Below are 22,679 nucleotides of genomic sequence, written 5' to 3' on the forward strand. Positions count from 1 at the left end.
CCCCTTCACGATTGCAACAAAAAAAATAAAATACCTAGGAATAAACATAACAAAGAACGTAAAGGACCTATATAATGAAAATTACAAAGCATTGTTAAGGGAAATCGAAAAAGATACAATGAGATGGAAAAATATTCCTTGTTCTTGGATAGGAAGAATAAATATAATCAAAATGGCCATATTACCCAAAGCAATATACAAATTTAATGCAATTCCCATCAAAATCCCTATGAGATTTTTTAAAGAAATGGAACAAAAAATCATCAGATTTATATGGAACTATAAAAAACCCCGAATAGCCAAAACAATCCTAAGGAAAAAGAATGAAGCTGGGGGCATTACAATACCTGACTTTAAACTCTATTATAGGGCCACGATAATCAAAACAGCATGGTATTGGCAGAAAAATAGACACTCAGACCAATGGAACAAAATAGAAAGCCCAGAAATAAAACCACATATATATGGTCAAATAATCTTTGATAAAGGGGCCAACAACACACAATGGAGAAAAGAAAGCCTCTTCAACAAATGGTGTTGGGAAAACTGGAAAGCCACATGCAAAAGAATGAAACTCGACTACAGCCTGTCCCCGTGTACTAAAATTAATTCAAAATGGATCAAAGACCTAAATATAAGACCTGAAACAATAAAGTACATAGAAGAAGACATAGGTACTAAAATCATGAACCTGGGTTTTAAAGAACATTTTATGAACTTGACTCCAATGGCAAGAGAAGTGAAGGCAAAGATAAATGAATGGGACTACATCAGAATTAAAAGTTTTTGCTCAGCAAGAGAAACTGATATCAAAATAAACAGACAGCCAACTATATGGGAACTGATATTTTCAAACGACAGCTCAGATAAGGGCCTAATATCCAAAATTTACAAAGAACTCATAAAACTCAACAACAAACAAACAAGCAATCCAATAAAAAAATGGGAAGAGGACATGAACAGACACTTCTCCCAGGAAGAGATACAAATGGCCAACAGATATATGAAAAGATGCTCAGCTTCATTAGTTATTAGAGAAATGCAAATCAAAACTACAATGAGATACCACCTCACCCCTGTTAGATTAGCTATTATCAACAAGACGGGTAATAGCAAATGTTGGAGAGGCTGTGGAGAAAAAGGAACCCTCATTCACTGTTGGTGGGACTGTAAAGTAGTACAACCATTATGGAGGAAAGTATGGTGGTTCCTCAAAAAACTGCAAATAGAACTACCTTATGACCCAGCAATCCCTCTACTGGGTATATACCCCAAAACCTCAGAAACATTGATACGTGAAGACACATGTAGCCCCATGTTCATTGCAGCACTGTTCACAGTGGCCAAGACATGGAAACAACCAAAAAGCCCTTCAATAGAAGACTGGATAAAGAAGATGTGGCACATATACACTATGGAATACTACTCAGCCATAAGAAATGATGACATCAGATCATTTACAGCAAAATGGTGGGATCTTGATAACATTATAAGGAGTGAAATAAGCAAATCAGAAAAAAACAAGAACTACATGATTCCATACATTGGTGGAACATAAAAATGAGACTAAGAGACATGGACAAGAGTGTGGTGGTTACCAAGGGGGGGGGGGAGGGAGGACATGGGAGGGAGGGAGGGAGAGAGTTAGGGGGAGGGGGAGGGGCACAGAGAACTAGATGGAGGGTGACGGAGGACAATCTGACTTTGGGCGAAGGGTTTGCAACATAATTTGATGACAAAATAACCTAGACATGTTTTCTTTGAATATATGTACCCTGATTTATTAATGTCATCCCATTACCATTAATAAAAATTTATTAAAAAAATAAATAAATAAAATAAAATTATTATATTCAAATATAATTTTAAATTGTCAGAAGCAATGTACATGTATAAGTTGGGCAGGTTTAAACACCTAGGAGTAAAGTGTTGTGTGGAAATTTGCTGTTAGCAAATTACGTGGAAACTTGGTTAATGAGTATACTACTGTCTTTTTTAGACCGAGAATAGTTTAGGGAGAACCTGCATGCTCAATAATGTATTCAGATTCTATAATCTATTTTCCGTTTGCTAAGAAGAAAGAATATAAAAAATGTGTGACTTAAAAATCTCTCTTTGGAATAGAGAAAAGAGTTGAAATGTCTAGATATATGACTATAGCATAAAATAGAATGTTTAAGTGGCAATGGGCACTTTCTTTCTGATAAACTGTAAGTAAATATTAAACACTAGAAAAACTAGTGTCTGACTTGTTGTTTTGTTTTGTTCTTGGCCATTTAATTAATGCTAAGTCTAGAAGCCCTACTAGAAGCCTACCAAAGAAACAGTGATAGTATCCATTGCAGAAATTCTTCTGCTATTCTAAGGGGAAAAAAGTCTTTCCTTAAACTTTAAGGGAAAGACAAGATTAAATTAAGTGTTGATTTATATCAATTGACCATTTTGGAAGTTAAATGTCATACCTATTTGCATTTTTGAAATTTATTCTATATTATAGTTTTTCTTAAAATATGAACATTAAGATTATCAGTGTGGATAGCATTTATAATTCCAGAAAAAACCCAAGTAAATGCATTATAAATCAAAAAAACTCTCCAAATTATCCACACTTAAAATGAGGTTATTGATTTTATTCATTAATTTAGCCAGACTTTACAACACTGTCTCCTGGTGGTTGTATTGTGGATTACAGGCTTAGAATCTGGGAGGAAATAGTTCATCTATATAAGACTGTATATTTTCAAAGAAACAAACAAAAAGCAAGGCAAATTACAAGATCTGATTTTTCAAAGCTCTATATACCTCATAAATGTGGATTATTTCATGGAAGAAAGATGATTTCTTGTTCAAATCCACTCAGGTCTAGTCAAAATTAAAATTGAAACATAAGGCAAAGTTTTTAGCAGGATTTAACAAGAAACTGAAAAATTTTGAATAAAGAAGTTGTTGAGAGTTAAAGGCAACTTTAGAGAATATTTATATACCAGTTACTATAAAATTTACATTTAACTTTTACTTTGTTTTAGTCTACATCTTTTCATCATAAAACTGAATTTCTATCTAAGTTGTTGGTTTTTTTTAGCAAGAGAGACAGAGAAAGAGAGACAAAGAGGGGGATAAATAGAGACAGACAGACGGGATGGGTGAAAGATGAGAAGCATCAATTCTTCATTGTGGCTTCTTAGTAGTTAATTGATTGTTTTCTCATTTGTGCCTTGACCAGGGGGCTTCATCTGAGCCAGTGACCCCTTCCTCAAGTCAGCAATCTTTGGCTGAAGCCAGAGACTATGGGGTCATATCTATGATCCCACACTCAAGCCAGTGACCCTGTGTTCAAGCGGGATGAGCCGATGTTCAAGTTGGTGACCTTGGGGTTTTAAACCAGGTCCTCTGCTTCCCAGGCCAATGCTCTAACCACAGCACCACCACCTGGTCAAGCTGTCTAAATCTATTTATTCAATAAAGAAACAAAGAGCTTTCTTATACGAGGTTTCTCAGTTTATAACACAGTTCTGTTACTATGACAGTGATGTAACTCAAATTTTGGTGTAAGTCAAATCACACACAAAAACATATGCACTTTTAACAGTCCAAAATGGCATAGGTAAGCGTACTGGGAACAGCAACTTTCTCACTCGTATGTTGTGTTACTGTGTGTTCTTTTGCTGTGCACAACCAAACTACTTCACCTATGTAATCCGTAAGTATAACACTAATGGCGAAAGCTGAAGCACTTCATGTCTCAATTTTTTAAAGTTTTTATGGGAGTGAGCATCGCAAACTCAAAATGTCGACTATCATAACCTGAGGACTCCCTATAGTATGAAAATGTTTGCTTTCACAGCTTTCTCCTAAGAACTAGTGACAAGTTACTTTGAAACTAGTTGAATTTGTTACAGAAAACTATATTTGTTTACATGACGTGCTTTTTTTTGTAAAAAATAGTGTTTGTTCATTTTAACTTGGTAGCTAACTGTTATAGGGAATTAAAATGCTTGTCAAGCTTATTTCTGATAAGTAACTGCAGTCTATGACCTCTTTGATCTTGTAATGAACCCAACCAAAGCATAAAAAATAAGGTATCTGGAAGTCTATTCTCTTTGTAAAATTAATTGAATTCAGTAGAGTTAATAAATGATTCTAACAGATTAATTTAAAAATAAGCAACAAAATCTCATTCTTTCACACTACCCAAATTTCTACTTATAGAAAAGATTGCATTAAAAGTATTATAAACAACCCAGTGAATGCTTTTGCAGAGTCACAATGGACTCTATTAAAAGAGAAAGTTTTGTGATGAAACCCATATTGCCCCAATACTAGGCATTTCTGCTGACAAAATGAAGGCAGCACTTTCTGGGAAGTACTTGGGTAAAGATAGGCACCAAAGAAAAACCCCAAAGCTGTACACAACCTTTTCTAATGGGCTGGGACTGCTTCCTCTAGTTGTTTGGGTAATTTCTACCTTAGGTCTTGTCTGTAGAAGGCTAAGAAAACTCACCTCCAAGTGCGTCAGTTATCTGCTCAGGGGTGGGCTCTGGGTAGTTCCTCAGCAGAGTGTAGATGGACATCACCATCCCTGGGCTGCAGAAACCACACTGCGTGCCGTGACATTTGGCAAGTCTTTCCTGGGGAGAAATGGTATATTAGTTATGCTTTAAGCCTCTTGTTTCCTTATCATGAGCAGCAGACAGGAGATAAAGAGAGTGAGAAATGACAATTTACTTTGTCTACTCTATACACAGAACCTACACCATGAAGGTATAAATGGGAGACATGACTCTGGATTCTTCTGTGTGTATCTGTTCCATGTGTCTCTCCCAGGGCACTCAACCAGCTGTCTCAGTATTTTTCAAATAGCATGACCCCTGAGTAGAAAGTCACATATTTCATTTATACTTAACTAAAATGCCAGACATTCAATAATATTTTAATAACTGTGTATGGTGCCTAGTAGGTACCAGATTATTGGGAGAATTGCTTCATAAGTTATGTAAATGTCTAACCACTATGCTGTACACCTGAAACTAATATAATATTAAATGTCAACTGTAATAGAAAAATAAAAAAGAAGTATTTTAATACAACAATGGCATATGTAATCATGAAAAATAGTGTGGATTATAAAAAAATGAAAAGACAAACATTGTTTTAATACTATAGAGAAATTTGTTGTGTTGGATTTATTGCTATATGACAAGTTGTTTTAAAAGTAGTTTAAAAACTTGCTGTAAAGGTTGTGGCAAATGTTTAACAACTGGATCTCTGAGAAAAACAAACAAACACTGATTTGTAGTTTCTACCAAATATAATTGTGCAAATATTTCCAATAGGGCTGATGTCCAATTTCCAATGTGCTGTCATTGAATGTGGATCTGGGAAGAAATGCACAGTGATATACCATTCTGAGGAATTTTCATTAAGTAGATACAATAGACAAATAATCTCAAGAGCATAAATAATAGTAAAATAATTAGGAGATGAGAAATGTTGATATTTATTAACATTTGTAACATTACTTATTTAATTTTAAGTTTGTATAGTTTGTTAATAATGGCTGTGTTTAAACAATGGCTTGAAAAATTCCTGAAAATTTAACAATTATCTCACAGAGGCTAGTACAAGCTGTTCCAAGGCACTACTGAACAAATCTACTATAAGTACTGTCAAGACTTGAGAGAGGCTTTCAGTCAAGATGGTAAAGTAGGTAAGTGCTATGCTTGACTTCTTCCATGACAACATCAAAATTACAACTAAATTATAAAACTGTCACCAATAACCACATGAAGACTAGCCGAACAGAATTTCTATAACTAAGGATATAAAAAGGAAGACACATTGTGACTGTTAGGAGGAGCAGAGATGCAAAACAAGCTGGTCCCACACTTATACATGGTGGTGAAGAACAGGGTGTGATACCTTGGCTGTGAAGGTTTCCACTAAGGAGCAAACGATCCCAGTCATTCACAGGGCTCCCCAGCCCAGAGCACCAATGCTGGGAATAGGAGATTCTACAATATCTCACTGTGAAAATCAACTCTGTCCAAGTGAGATAGAGAAATGCTGGAGACCCAGGAATCATCTTAAAGTGCCAGACCACAGATTTATTCACAAACACTTGTCCTAAGTTACAGCAAAGGAAAGGCAGCTTGAAAAGAGCCAGAGACATACAAGCAGTAACTGAATTGTCTGGCTTCAGTATGAGCGCTGGAGGGGCAGCTCTTTGCTGGACAAAAGTACTGGAATGCACACTATTGTTTCATTTTTAAGGTCTCCCTCACCATAACAAGCTGGTGGTCACCACTGTTCCTATTTTTAGTTTTGCAACTTAGCCTGTTGGTACAGGAGGTACCAAATCTGAGTCTCCATCAAATTGGAAAACACTGCTTACCCCACCCTGGTTGTTCACTGAGAATCTGCCCCACCCAACTTGTGCACAAGCTCTAACCTTTTTCAAGCAACAGGCTTTGACCTTCCTTGTGAACTTTCCTAAGATCTCTCTAAGATCCACCAACCCCAGAGAAGTATCATTGCCCCAGCATGCCCCATACCTCTAGTACTAAAACAACTAACATTTGTTTGGATGTTAGCCTCTCCCAGACTCCTCCCAGCCTAAAACAGGTGGGAACCATCTTCAGGTCACTGTACAGTTTCTACCTGGTGGCTTTGTGCTTGGCACAAGAATTGATGGATCTTGGTCTCTGTCAGAGATCCTCTTAAGAGGTTGCAGAAGCAACACACCTTGCTTCAGACCGCAAAGAGCACCAACCAATTAGCTATACAAACAACAGACCCAAAGGGTGGACATGACAGACACTAGAGACATGTTAAAGCAAATCTGTTCCATGGAGCCAAACCCTGAAAAACAGTTTGTTTATTGTAGTCATTCCTCGAAGTCAGTTAGCCTCAGGTTAATTTGTCTTACTGACATCACAACAGCAAAAGAAGTTCAACTACAGTAGAAGAGTATATACAACCCATACAAAAAATACTCCTGGAGTACCTAGCTCAGGTGAACAGAGAGAATGCACCACTGGGGCCCACAGGACACTCAAATAAAGCCACTTTGCCAAGACCAGGAGATGTAACAGATCTATCCAAAGTATAGAAACAAAGACAGAAAGACAACCTGAATGGTTGAGGAAAAAAAGGAAAATATCCTAAATAAAAGAACAGGACAAAACTTCAGAAGGAGAACTAAACAAAATGGAGACAAGTAATCTACCAGATGCAAAGTTCAAAACACTGGTCAAAAGGATGTCCCATGAACTTAGGGAAAGAGTAAACTTAGTGAAAACTCCAACAAAGAAATAAGAAACATAAGAATGAAGGTCAGAAAACACAAAAAAGAATCAGTTAGAAAAGAATACAATAACTGAAGTGAAGACTACATTAGATGGAATCAACAGTAGAGTAGACGAAGCAGAGTATTGAGTCAGTGATTTGGAAGATGATGTAAGAGAGAACACCCAATCAGAAAAACAAAAAGAAAAAAAAATAAGGATAATTTAAGGGATCTCTGGGACAACATACCAACATTCACATCATGAAGATACCAGGAGAAAGAGAGAGAGCTCAAGGGATTGAAAACTTATTTGATAAAGTATGAAAAAAACCTTTCTTAATCTGGTGAATGAAATAGATATATAAGCCCAGGAAATGGCAAGCGTCCCAAACAAAATGAGTTCAAAGCAGGTACAACAAGGGACATCATAATTAAAATGCAAAAGCTTTCCAACAAGAGGGAATCTTAAAAGAAACCAGAGAAAAGCAGTTAGTTATGTACAAAGGAGCTTCCATAATACTATCATCTGATTTCTGAACAAAAACTTGTCAGATCAAAAGGGATTGACGAGTATTCAAAGTTATGTAAAGTAGAAACCTGTAACCAAAACTACTCTAGCCAGCAAGGCTATCAATTAAAATCAAAGGAATGATAAAGAGCTTCCCAGACAAGAAAAAAGTAAGGGAGTTCATTACCACTAAACCAGTATTACAGGAAATGTTAAAGGGACTTCTTTAAAAAGAATAAAAAGTTAAAAATAAAAAAGATGCAATGGCAATAACTACATACCTATTAATACAATAGAAGCTTGGGTAGCATTGTTTATATCAGACAAAATAGATTTTAATGCATAAGCTATAACAAGAGACAAGGATGTACAATACATCTCATAATAATAAAGGGGTCAATTTAACAAGAGGATATAACCCTTATAAATATTTATTCACCCATCATAAGAGCTCCTAAATATATATATATAAAACAAATATTGACAGACTTTAAAGGAGAGAGTCCCAGTAATACAGTTACAGTAGGAAATTTAACACTCCACTGATACCAATGGCTAGATCAACCAGACAGAAAATCAATAAGGAAACAGCAGGCTTAAATAACACCATAAATAAATAACACCACTAATAAAACTAGAAAAAGATTTAATTGGTATTATTAGAAGATTTCACCCCAAAACAACAGAACATACAGCTTTTTCAAGTATACACAGAACATGTTCTAAGATAGGACATATGTTAGGCCTCAAAACAGGCTTCAATAAATTTAAGAAGACTGAAATATCAAGCACATCTCTGATTAATTATAAAAAGAAAACTAAAAAACACACAATTGCATGGAGGCTAAATAATATGCTACTAAATAATAGATGAGTTAACAATAAGATTAAGGAAGAAATAAAAAGATACTTTTAGAAAAAAAATAACAACACCAAATCCATGAGATTTTGGGTGAACAAAAGCAGTCTTAAGAGGAAAATTTATTACAATACAGTCCAACCTAAAAAAAACAAGAAAAATTTCAAATAATCTAAAATAACACTAATAAAACTAGAAAAAGAAGAATAAATAAAGCACACAATAAGCATAAGAATGAAAATATAAAGGTCAAAAAATAGAATTAGAGTCTAAAAAGATGATACAAAATATCAATGAAACTGAGAGCTGGTCCTTTGAGAAGAAGAACAGAATTGATAAACCTTTAACCAGACTCATCAAGAAAAAAAGAGGACCCAAATAAAAAGATAAAAAATGAAAGACAAGTGAAAATACACCACAGAAATACCAGGGATTATGAAAAAATATTATGAACAGTTATATGCTAACAAATTAGGCAACTTGGAAGCACTGGATAAATTCCTAAAAACATACATCTTCTAAGACAGAGTGAAGAAGAAACAAAATTTTTGAACAGACTGATAACTACTAACCAAACCAAATCTATAATCAAAAAGTTCCCAATAAATGAATGTCCTGGACCAAAAAGGCTTCTCAGGGACATTTTACCAAACATCCAAATAAGAATTAAGACCTATCCTTCTCAAACTCTTCCAAAAAATTGAAGAGGAGGAAAGGCACTATGCTCATTTTATGAAACCAGTATTACTATTATTTCAAAGCTAGATAAAGGTGTTACAGAAAACAATTATAGGCCAATATCCTCTATAAACATAGATGGAAAACTCTTCAACAAGATATTAGCAAACCAAATTCAACAATACATTTAGAAACATTATACACTATGATCAAGTGGGATTTATTCCTGCAAAGCAAGGTTGGTTCAATATCCATAAAACAATTAATGTGATACATCACATAAACAATATGAAAGATAAAAATCTTATGGTCATATCAATAGATGCAGGAAAACATTTGACAATATACTGACTTTCCATTTATGACAAAACTTCTCAGCAAAGTGGGAATATAGGGAACATAACTCAGGATAATATAACAAACTCACAGTTAATATAGTCAATGGGGAAAACTTAAAAGCATTGTCCTTAAGATCATAAACAAGACAAGGATGTACATTTTTACCAAATATATTAAACATAATGTCAGAAGTGCTAGCCACGACAAGCAAGAAAAAGAAATATAAGATGTTCAAATTGGAAAGGAAGGAGTAAACTGATATTATTTGTGGATGATATTATGCTATAATAGAGAATCCTAATAATTGCACTAGAAAACTATCATAACTGATAAAACTAAAGTAGCAGTATACAAAATAAGTATTCAGAAATCATTTGCGGTTCTTTGAAAAGATCAACAAAATTGACAAACCCTTGGCAAGACTTACCAAGGAAAAAAGAGAAAGAACTCATATAAACAAAATACAAAATGAAAGAGGAGAAATCACCACGGACACCGTAGATATACAAAGAATTATTGTAGAATACTATGAAAAATTTTATGCCACTAAATTCAACAACCTAGAAGAAATGGATAAATTTCTAGAACAATACAACCTTCCTAGACTGAGTCAAGAAGAAGCAGAAAGCCTAAACAGACCTATCAGTAGAGAAGAAATAGAAAAAACCATTAAAAACCTCCCCAAAAATAAAAGTCCAGGCCCTGATGGCTATACCAGCGAATTTTATCAAACATTCAAAGAAGACTTGGTTCCTATTCTACTCAAAGTCTTCCAAAAAATTGAAGAAGAAGCAATACTTCCAAACACATTTTATGAGGCCAACATAACCCTCATACCAAAACCAGGCAAGGATGGCACAAAAAAAGAAAACTACAGACCAATATCTCTAATGAATACAGATGCTAAAATACTAAACAAAATACTAGCAAATCGAATACAACAACATATTAAAAAAATAATACATCATGATCAAGTGGGATTCATCCCAGAATCTCAAGGATGGTTCAACATACGTAAAACAGTTAACATAATACACCATATCAACAAAACAAAGAACAAAAACCACATGATCTTATCAATAGACGCAGAAAAGGCTTTCGATAAAATACAACACAATTTTATGTTTAAGACTCTCAACAAAATGGGTATAGAAGGAAAATATCTCAACATGATAAAGGCCATATATGATAAACCATCAGCTAACATCATATTAAATGGCACTAAACTGAAGGCTTTCCCCCTTAAATCAGGAACAAGACAGGGTTGTCCACTCTCTCCACTCTTATTTAATGTGGTACTAGAGGTTCTAGCCAGAGCAATCAGACAAGACAAAGAAATAAAAGGCATCCATATCGGAAAAGAAGAAGTAAAGGTATCACTTTTTGCAGATGATATGATCCTATACATCGAAAACCCCAAAGAATCCACAAAAAGACAACTAGAAACAATAAGCCAATACAGTAAGGTCGCAGGATACAAAATTAACATACAGAAGTCAATAGCCTTTCTATATGCCAACAATGAAACAATTGAGAACGAACTCAAAAGAATAATCCCCTTCATGATTGCAACAAAAAAAAAAACCAAAATACTTAGGAATAAACATAACAAAGAATGTAAAGGACTTATATAATGAAAACTATAAACCATTGTTAAGGGAAATCGAAAAAGATATAATGAGATGGAAGAATATACCTTGTTCTTGGCTAGGAAGAATAAATATAATCAAGATGGCTATATTACCCAAAGCAATATACAAATTTAATGCAATTCCCATCAAACTTCCAATGACGTTTTTTAAAGAAATAGAGCAAAAAATCATCAGATTTATATGGAACTATAAAAAACCCCGAATAGCCAAAGCAATCCTAAAGAAAAAGAATGAAGCTGGGGGCATTACAATACCTGACTTCAAACTATATTATAGGGCCACGACAATCAAAACAGCATGGTATTGGCAGAAAAATAGACACTCAGACCAATGGAACAGAATAGAAAGTCCAGAAATAAAACCACATATATATAGTCAAATAATTTTTGATAAAGGGGCCAACAACACACAATGGAGAAAAGAAAGCCTCTTCAATAAATGGTGCTGGGAAAACTGGAAAGCCACATGCAAAAGAATGAAACTGGACTACAGTCTCTCCCCCTGTACAAAAATTAACTCAAAATGGATCAAAGAACTAAACATAAGACCTGAAACAATTAAGTACATAGAAGAAGACATAGGTACTCAACTCATGGACCTGGGTTTTAAAGAGCATTTTATGAATTTGACTCCACAGGCAAGAGAAGTGAAGGCAAAAATTAATGAATGGGATTACATCAGACTAAGAAGTTTTTGCTCAGCAAGAGAAACTGAGAGCAAAATAAATAGAAAGCCAACTAAATGGGAAATGATATTTTCAAACAACAGCTCAGATAAGGGCCTAATATCCAAAATATACAAAGAACTCATAAAACTCAACAACAAACAAACAAACAAACAATCCAATAAAAAAATGGGAAGAGGATATGAACAGACACTTCTCCCAGGAAGAAATACAAATGGCCAACAGATATATGAAAAGATGCTCATCTTCTTTAGCTATTAGAGAAATGCAAATCAAAACGGCAATGAGATACCACCTCACACCTGTTCGATTAGCTATTATTAGCAAGACAGGTAATAGCAAATGTTGGAGAGGCTGTGGAGAAAAAGGAACCCTCATACACTGTTGGTGGGAATGTAAAGTAGTACAACCATTATGGAAGAAAGTATAGTGGTTCCTCAAAAAACTGAAAATAGAACTACCTTATGACCCAGCAATCCCTCTACTGGGTATATACCCCAAAAACTCAGAAACATTGATACGTAAAGACACATGCAGCCCAATGTTTATTGCAGCATTGTTCACAGTGGCCAGGACATGGAAACAACCAAAAAGCCCGTCAATAGATGACTGGATAAAGAAGATGTGGCACATATACACTATGGAATACTACTCAGCCTTAAGAAATGATGACATCGGAACATTTACAGCAAAATGGTGGGATCTTGATAACATTATACAAAGTGAAATAAGTAAATCAGAAAAAACCAGGAACTGCATTATTCCATACGTAGGTGGGACATAAAAGTGAAACTAAGAGACATTGATAAGAGTGTAGTGGTTACGGGGGGGAGGGGGGAATGGGAGAGAAAAAGGGGGAGGGGGAGGAGCACAAAGAAAACAAGATAGAAGGTGATAGAGGATAATCTGACTTTGGGTGATGGGTATGCAACATAATTGAACGACAAGATAACCTGGACTTGTTATCTTTGAATATATGTATCCTGATTTATTGATGTCACCCCATTAAAAAAATAAAATTAATTAAAAAAAGAAATCATTTGCATTTTTATACACCTATAAGAAACTATCAGAAAGAGAAATTAAGAAAAAAATCCCAATATACGACTGCATCAAAAATAATCTAGGAAGAGGTACCCTTGATTTGTCCTTGAAATTTCAACAAATTGAACAGACATAACTCAGTGAAGGAACCTCAGTTGGCCTCACAGGCTTGCTTGAAAGTTCTGCAAATCCAATCGACTAAATGTGGGAAGGGTGAAAACAAGGGTGGAAGATAAGAAGCATTCATGGTGGGGCTCCAGAGAGAGGAGAAAAAAGACCCAGGAGCTACTGGGTCTTTTTCTGCCCAGAACACCAGAGACATTGAGGGGAATTTGGTGTGATACCGAAACAAAGCAGCAGAGCTTGGGGTTACTGTTCCCATGACCTGCCTGAATCCTGCACTCAGACAGAGACACAAAATACACATTTCAACCAACCCAGCCTCCCAGATATGGGCTCCCTCCCCACATGGGTACTGAAAGTGGCAGAGACACACCCTACAGCTGAAGAACAAAGGGGCTGTGTGTCTTGTCCCCTGCTTTGTTGGGATGCGAGGAGTAGAAAACAGAAATCTGAGATTGCCATTGCTAAAGCTGTAAAGCCCTCACAACAAGTCCCATCCCTCATTGCAACTGCAAGCCCACTTTTACCTTTGCTACAGCTGAGTTCAGACTGGGATTTTACAGAGCTGAAATTTGTTATCCAGTGTCACCTACTTGAAAAAGAGAAAATTCTCATGGAATTTTTTTCTATTTTTTTGTTTTCCTTTAGTTTTTTGTTGTTGTTTTGCTTATTACTATTTTTTATTTCTGTTTTTTGTAGTTTTCTTCTTCAATGTTTAATGTTAATATTTATTTTATTTTTTATAATTGTTTTTTGCTTGATTTCTTAATAATAACCACTCCAAATGACCTCAAGGCAGAAAAAAAGAAATACCACGACTCCCCAAGAGATGCAGTTCAGGAAGAATATGAAAGATCTCTAGAAAAAAAAATCTCAATCACATTAAAACCTTGGAGTTAAAGAATAGAGAATTCAAAATCCAAGTTCTGAAAATACTCAATGAGATAAGAGAAAACAGTGATTGGCAAATTAATGAGCTCAGAAAGCAAAATGAATACCTCACCAGAAAGACTGAAACTTGAAAAACAGAGATAAAGAACTCAATACATGAGTTGAAAAATAAGTTAGCAAGTTTAGCTAATGGAACAGGCCAAACCGAGGAGAGATTCAGTGACATCAAAGACAGGCAACTAGGGATGCTACGGAGGGAAAAAGAGAGAGATTCAAAATTTCAAAAACTAAGAGAATGCTATAAGAATTTTCTGACTTAATCAGAAAGAGCAATATAAGAATAATGGCTATTTCATAAGAAGAAGAGAGGGAGAAGGGAATGGAGACCTATTTAAACAAATAATTGGTGAGAACTTTCTAAGCCTATGGAAAGAGTTAGATCCTTGAATCCAAGAAGCAAAGAGAACACCAAGTTATTTCAACCCAAACAGATTTTCTGCAAGGCACAGTGTAATAAAAAATGTCAAAAATCAATGACAAAGAATTAATTTTTAAGGCAGCTAAGGAAAACAAAAACTTAACACATCCAGGAAGGCCCAACAGGTTATCATCAGACTTCTCAGCAGAAACTGTCAAGCCAGAAGACAGTAGATGAAACAATTAAAATACTGAAAGAGAGGAATTATTAACCAAAAATACTATATCCTTCAGAGTTGTCCTTCTGATAGGGGAGCCCCAAAGTGAGAAATTTGGTTTCAATAATAAGTAGATTCTTAGTTGTAAGAATAGGAGATCCATAGGGTTAGGAAGTAGTTAATCTGTTTGCTAGTCTCTCTTAATGGCTCCCTGGGTTTTACTTTGAAATGTAGCAAAAAGTTTACCTTTGCAGGAATGTCCGGAAAAGCTTACATGGGGAGGGTCCTGATAATCAGGAGACTTTAAATCACAATAGTTGTTTGTAAAATCCTAGCCACAGGATTTACTGTGAAAAGTTAGGGCCTATAATATTAATTAGAAACTTAGTTCGCTGATCTTAAATCTTTATTTTGTATCCTAAGAAAATAGGGAGTCTTTTCACAGCTAATTCCTAGAGGCACCAGGTCCCCACTATTTCTGGGAGACCCCTGACTCTGGCTGTCATGAAGATTTACCAAGGACACCAGATAGGACCATGCTGATTGGGCCTGTGTCACATCAAAAGAATTTGCAAAGGAGATGTTTCCACAGCTGAATTCTCACCTTCTGCATAATGTTATGTGACTAAAAGCACTGACTTTTACTTTTTTTCTTTTTCCCTGGAACCCTTTAAATACTGGCAGAACCAAGAGAGTGTTAAGGCAGCTAAGTAGACAGGACTCTCCTGCCTTCCAGGGTACCAGTATTTCTGAATGAGAGATACTCCTATATACTCAGTCTGGTTCATTTCTTTTGATTGGCTGAATGCAATGAGCTGCCCCAAACCTGGTTTTTTCTGGTGACATATTAAATATGAAGGAGAAATAAAAACTTTCCAGACATACAGAAGCTGAGGAAATTTATCGCCAGAATACCCCTACTGCAGGAAATACTCAAGGGGGTTATGTGTCCAAATACAAAGGACAAAATAACACAAAACTACAAGTAAAAGCTCCATCAGGTTACAACATAAACAAGGATAATTTGTGACAACAGAAACATAAAAAGTGAGAGAATAAAGGTCTGCAATAGCAAAGGAAGATGGAGAGCAGGAGAACTGATAAAACAAAGAACTCTTATATATGTGAACTTTTATTTTGCAATAACCTAACGGTAACCACCCATGTAAAAAAAAACTTGAAATACAGCGCTAAAAAAAAGAGGAAAAGAGCATATAAGACCACCAAACTAAAATAACTGACAGAAACACATTGCCATTTCTTTAAAAAGTTTTGTAGACTTTAGTAAACACTTTGTCATTTTAGCTGTATTTTATGGTAGCACGGTGCTTAGTTACTTCGGAGACATTTGGGGAGCACTTGGGAGTATTTGTATACATAATTAGCCTATTGTTCAGAAGTCAGTATTTTGAAATATCTTAGACAGCTAGCATTTTCTATAAACTTCTGGTTTTCTATTTCATTTTCTTTTGTTGACAAACTGGACTGTCCTTGTTTTAGTTTAAATAATCACTAATCATCAGAGAAATGCAAATTAAAATCATAATGATGGGGCCGAGAAGTTAACATATATTAAAATCAATGAAGAAATCTTGGGTGATACACCAGTCTTTGAAAAAAAAAATCCTAAGTTCTGAAGCATGGACTCTCACAAAATGAGAACTTAAAGTACAAAGGATTTCATAGTTGGTGATCTATTTGGAGTACATTAGACTATGTGGGATGCCTATATCAACCCTTCATCCCAATCAGTGTATGTTCTTACCTGCACGGGGTGAATCCTGGTTTTGATGCTTCCTACACCTTCTGCTGTAGTGACAGCAGCTCCATGCAGAGAGCAGATGGGCACCAGGCACGCTGTGACTGGATAATGGCTGTGATGGAATTATGTAAAGAGAACATGCTGGAATTATAGGAAGTGGGTGACATAATCCAGTGGATAGTTTTGGTCCAGGAGAGGCATGAGGCTGTATTTCCTTAAGAATATAGAGAACACTAGATATAAAACTATAAACATCTGGAAATGTTCAAGAAAGGGCTTACTTGTGGCTGGCATAGAATATTAGAAAGAAATGGAGCCCTGGCCAGTTAGCTCAGTGGTATAGTGTCAGCCTGGCATGTGGATGTCCCAGGTTTGATTTCCCGCCAAGGCACACAGGAGAAGCAACCATCTGCTTCTCAATCCCTCTCTTCTCTTTCTCTCTATCTTCTCCTCCCACAGCCATAGCTTGAATGTTTCAAGCAAGTTGGTCCTGAGAGCTGAGGATGGCTCTATGGCCTCACACCAGGCTCTAAAATAGCTCAGTTTCTAAGCAACAGAGCAGCAGCCCCAGATGGGCAGTGCACTGTATAGGGCTTGCTGAGTGGATCCCAATCAGGACTCATATGGAAGCTTGTCTTTCTGACTCCCCACCTCTCACTTGACTAAAAAAAATAGAAAAGAAAGAAATAGGTAGATCAAATAATAGAGTTTTGTGTAGGGTCTCCAAGAGATCCTCATTCTCTATTTCGTCTCCCTTATTCTAAGGAAAAGAAGCTTTACTGATCATAAGGTGATATATTGACTTATGTAAACCAATGTGGCGTAGTTAAGTCCAGTTTTAATGCAAAACATTAAAAAATACAAATACTGGTTGAATGCTAGCCCAGTTAAATACATTCTGATAGAAAGAAAGTCTGGAAAGATCTGGAGCGTAGGAAGCTGCAGGGAGAACCAGCATGGATTCTGTGTGAATGTTATAGACACTTGGAGAGAGGAGAGGAGGAGTGTATAGAAACAGAACAGTGGGAAGCTCCACATCCTTTCCAGATGTGCACATGCATGGCCCTGGCCAACACAAAGGATACTGGATCTTCTTGTTCTTGGGGTCATATCTTGACACCATAACGGTGCAGGCACCACAGCCTCCTCCCCCACAGCCGTACTTCGTGCCTGTGAGGTGGACTGGAAGGAGGAGAGTCAAGGAATAGAGAGGTCCCAGGGGAGATGGGGAAATGGCGCTGGGGTAATTCTGCCCAGAGCTGCTTCTGGCCGTGCTCACTTGGGAGTCCACGACTTTTCAGCTTGCTCTTCACATACATGAATTTGTTCATTTTAAGATGAATTTGTTCATTTTAAAGCATGGAGAAGTGTGTAGATTTCAAAGTGATATCAAGTAGCGTGTCAGCCTGGCGTGTGGAAGTACTGGGTTCAATTCCTGGACAGGGCATACAGGAGTAGCGACCATCCGCTTCTCCACCCTTCCCTCTCTCTCTTCCCTTCTCTTTCTCTTCTCCTCACACAGCTATGGCTCAAATGGTTTGAGCAAGTTGGCCCCAGATGCTGAATAAGGATGGCTCTGTGACCTCACCTCAGGTTCTAAAATAACTCGGGTGCTGAGCAACAGAGCAGCGACCCCAGATGGGCAGAGAATCATCTCGTAGGGGACTTGCCAGGTGGATCCCGGTAAAGGTGCATGCAGGAGTCTGTCTCTCTGCCTCCCTACCTCTCACTTAAAACCAAATTCATTAAGAAGTGATAGGGTATGCTAACCAACAGTGAAATTTTGAAGCTGAGTAAATAGGAGATTGCAGAGCCCTTGAGGAAGGATTTGGCCTGTTGTTTGTTTTTTGTCTGTTTGTTCGTTATGCAGGAGAAAACCCAGTTCCTGGAATAGTGAGTGGAACAGTGTAGTAGGAGAAATATTGGCTAGAGTAGTAAAATGATGGGTAGGAAATCATCACAAGAGGTTCAGTAGAAAAGGAGGCATCAGGTACACATAATTTATTAGATAAATTTGGAGAAATAAAGTAATGTTTGGAGTGTGTGCGTTGGGAGGCAAGAGGTAGGTGTGGGGAAGAAGTAAAGACACTGGGGAAAGAGGGGATAATGTTACCTGTACAACCCGAATCCCAGAGCCTAGCACAGTGCCTCCTTTGAGTGATGATAGCAAAAACAATATATGTGTGTGTGTGTGTGTGTATTTTTTTATTTTTATTTATTATTATTATTATTTTTTTTTTCCTGAAGCTGGAAACGGGGAGAGACAGTCAGATAGACTACCGCATGTGCCCGACCGGGATCCACCCGGCACGCCCACCAGGGGGCGACGCTCTGCCCACCAGGGGGCGATGCTCTGCCCCTCCGGGGCATCGCTCTGTCGCGACCAGAGCCACTCTAGCGCCTGGGGCAGAGGCCAAGGAGCCATCCCCAGTGCCCGGGCCATCTTTGCTTCAATGGAGCCTCGGCTGCGGGAGGGGAAGAGAGAGACAGAGAGGAAGGAGGAAGAGGGGGGGGGAGAAGCAGATGGGTGCTTCTCCTGTGTGCCCTGGCTGGGAATCGAACCCGGGACCCCTGCATGCCAGGCCGACGCTCTACCACTGAGCCAACCGGCCAGGGCAACAATATATATTTAATTTATTATTTTGAAATAATGCCTCAAGAAAGTCGCAAAAATAGTAGCAACAGTCCTGTGTCCCTGTTCCCCAGCTTCCGTAGGATGTCCCCAGTGCTGACATCCCTATGACTACAGTACAACATCAGGACCTGGGTGTCGGTCGTACACTGATAACCAGAACAGAGCTGATTCAGATTTCACCCCAATTACACACACTCATATCATCTAAGGTGGAGCTGTGTAACCACTGCCACCATCACTCCCTTGTGCGACCCCTTTTCAGTGGCGCCCAAAGCCAGGAAGCTCTTTTTCAGTATTTATTGAGGGTTCACTGGAGGTCTTGAGGAGTGACAGGTGAGAAAGGCCCAGGTCTGAGGTGGGGATCTGGGAGTGCATTAGGTGTTCTTTGGAGTGTTGAAATGTTTATGAAACCTTGTTTTCTTCAATAAGGTTATGCAGAGGTATGGGTGACAAGTCAATGAAATGCCCTTGTGTGAAACCATTGTCAGTGGCATGCACCCCTGAGCAATTGGCCAGACATTTTTATATTCATGCTCCCGAATATGAATTCATCATCGGAGTGACCATGGGCTTCCAAAGTCATGAAGTTATTTTCCACAGAACCCCACACCCTAGGGTTCACTGGAGGGTTCTCTTGATTTTGCTCAGGTGAAAAATACAGCAAATAAAGTACAAATCTATTACTGCTAGTTGCATGCTCTGAACTCCAGCTAGACTACAAATTGACCTGGAAATTGTTTACCCAGAACAAACACAGAGTGACTTTCTTCCGAGGTGTTAGTTCTGAAGTTCCCTTTTTAGCACCCAGTCCAGATTCATTGCAGTGAAACATAAGGATACGGACTCTCCTCAGGTAGAAGAGCAGGTTCACTTCAGGGTCAGCACTCTTCTCTGTGACCTACAGTGTGACACGAGAGAAGGGCTTTAGGAAGGTAACACCGAAATGTCATGGCAATTCTGCCCATGGTTTAGAGGGCATGGTTTTGATAGGTGGTGGCTTTACATAAAAAATAATAATAATAACAAAGGAAAACTCACATTTTGGAACCAGAATTCTGAAAAAAATTTGGAACATTATTTCAATGTCTCTGAATTTTCTAGGGGCAAAGGTAAGTTTGTAATTGTATTAAAACACAGAGTTGATTCTTATATTATTATTTATTAATTATTGTATTATTTTTCCATACAAACACATGTAAACTTACCTTTACCAAACCCTGTATAGTATATGACAATGATAAATTCTGGACAAGATCCAGATGGGGAAGCAGACATAAAGGTTTTGAAATTGATTCAAGACAATCCATAACCATTGAAAACCCTAAAACAGGTTAGCCAGAGATTTCCTAAGGGAGTCATGCGATCTTAAGGAACTGTGTTTAAGGGAGCCACCCTGATCTTTCCCCCTCCTCCCAGTGAAATGGAGGTGCAGAAGGGAGCATGAATCTCTGCCTGCCTCCCACTCTGCATTCCAGGCTGTTACTCTCAGTAGGTCAGAGCTGACACAGGAGATGAAAGCTCCCTGCTCTCCTTGACCCAACCAGCTCCCTTCCTGGGTACAGTCAGGCAAGATTAGAGAAAACTGAAGAGAAAGTTACCTGAAATGGTAGCACTGAGCAGCAACAAAAAAGAGGACACCATTCCACTAAAGGTATTCCTGTTTTTGTCACCCCAGAAATGCAACAAACCACATTACTTTTTCATAAAATGCCTCCTGTTTCCAAGCCTCCTTCTGAGTCATCAGAAGACCTGAGGAGCCAGGAATGAACCCTGCACCCATTGTGGCATTGGACAATTAAGATTTCAAATGAAGAAGAAGAAAACAAGATTAGGCTTTGGGAAATTAGTCAAAGACTGCCAACTACAATTCGACAAATATGTAGTATTCCCAGCCATTTAGATAAATGTTTCATTAACCATATGAGAAATACTACATAAGTTGCACTCACAAAATTGTACAGTTGTCTTCTGTTTTCCATTAATACTTTATAGACACCAGAAAGAAAGTAGTCCTTTTCGGGTAATTTTATGAAAAGGGGAGCCACCTAACCAGTAATCAGAGGGATGCAGAGAAAGCACACAGTAAGGCAACACTCCACACCCATCAGATTAGCAAGCCTTAGAAAGTCTGACTGTTTCAAGTATTGGCACATGACAGATTTGCAAATCATAAATTGGCAAGAAAGCACTTATCATGTGATGCCCTATGCAGGAATCTGGAAGCCACCTGGCAGGGCTTATATAATTGGCATGCTGTAATCTTATGTAGAGATCCTCTTGCCAGTGTTGGTAAGGAGGCACATGGTAGGATGTCCACTGCAGCGTTTCTTGGGGTAGTGGGAAGTTGGAAGCATCTCATGTGTCTATCACTAGGGGACTGGATATGCAGAATGAAGGATGAGCACAGCCCAGAGAACTATGCATGCAGAAGTAACAAACCAGGGGTGCAAAGAGCAACATGGACAGATCTCAAAAACAGCAGTGAGTCACAAAAGGAGCAGAAGGAGATGTATAAACCACAATTTTAGTTTGTACATTAAGAATATACACACACTCCTGCACGGCCAAACACTCTACAGTTGACCTTTGAACAATGCAGAGGTTGGGGTGCTGATCCCCCTGCACAATTGAAAATTTGTGTATAGCTTCTTACTCCCCCAAAACTTAACTATTAATAGCCCACTGGTGACTGGAGGCCTTACCAATAACATAAGTAGTTGATTAACATACAGTCTGCTTGTTATATGTATGTATTTATTTATATTGTATGCTTGCAATAAAGTAGGCTATAGAGAAAATGTGATTAAGACATTCAGAAGAAAAATACATTTAAAGTATTTATTAAAAGAACAACCACATGTAAGCGGACCAGTGCAATTCACACCCATGTTATTCAAGGATCAACTGCATATATTCCAAGGATAAATCTATATTTCTCAATAACTGCACGGAAATTAATGGCAAGGATGTATATTTAAAATGCACAAGAGTGGATGCATGTGAAAGAAGGAAATAAAAAGAAAATATAAGAAGCAGAAGAGCCTCGTCCAGACCATGATGATGACGTGCCATTGATGGAGGCGTGTGCTCTGCTCACCTCTGTGCTCCTGGCTCAAAAGGATAGAAAAATAACCACAAAAATCACAATGAACACACCCAGATTATTTCGCCATCTATAACTTGACTTAGAAATTTGTAAAACAGCCTGACCAGGCGGTAGCGCAGTGGATAGAACGTCGAACTGGGATGCAGAGGACCCAGGTTCGAGACCTCAAGGTCGCCAGCTTGAGCGCGGGCTCAACTGGTTTGAGCAAAAGCTCACCAGCTTGAACCCAAGGTCGCTGGCTCCAACAAGGAGTTACTCGGTCTGCTGAAGGCCCGTGGTCAAGGCACATATGAGAAAGCAATCAATGAACAACTAAGGTGTTGCAATGCGCAATGAAAAACTAATGATTGATGCTTCTCATCTCTCTCCGTTCCTGTCTGTCTGTCCCTGTCTATCCCTCTCTCTGACTCACTGTCTCTGCAAATAAATAAATAAATAAATAAAAAATAAAAAGGAAATTTGTAAAACAGAGAAAGG

General features: G+C 37.7%; 1 protein-coding gene across 1 annotated transcript in view; it reads right to left on the bottom strand.

Annotated features, from left to right (window-relative positions):
* Positions 1-22,679, bottom strand: part of LOC136337564 (aldehyde oxidase 4-like) — an 88,587-nt gene that overhangs the window by 63,271 nt on the left and 2,637 nt on the right. Inside the window, exons 2-5 of the mRNA XM_066278903.1 lie at positions 19,937-19,994; positions 17,547-17,643; positions 16,465-16,573; positions 4,502-4,628 (exon numbers count right to left, since the gene is read on the bottom strand). Coding sequence (XP_066135000.1) covers positions 4,502-4,628; positions 16,465-16,573; positions 17,547-17,643; positions 19,937-19,994 — 391 coding nt within the window. The remainder of the gene's footprint in view (positions 1-4,501; positions 4,629-16,464; positions 16,574-17,546; positions 17,644-19,936; positions 19,995-22,679) is intronic.

This window comes from Saccopteryx bilineata, chromosome 5 (genome assembly GCF_036850765.1).
Source record: "Saccopteryx bilineata isolate mSacBil1 chromosome 5, mSacBil1_pri_phased_curated, whole genome shotgun sequence".
Lineage (NCBI taxonomy): Eukaryota > Metazoa > Chordata > Mammalia > Chiroptera > Emballonuridae > Saccopteryx > Saccopteryx bilineata.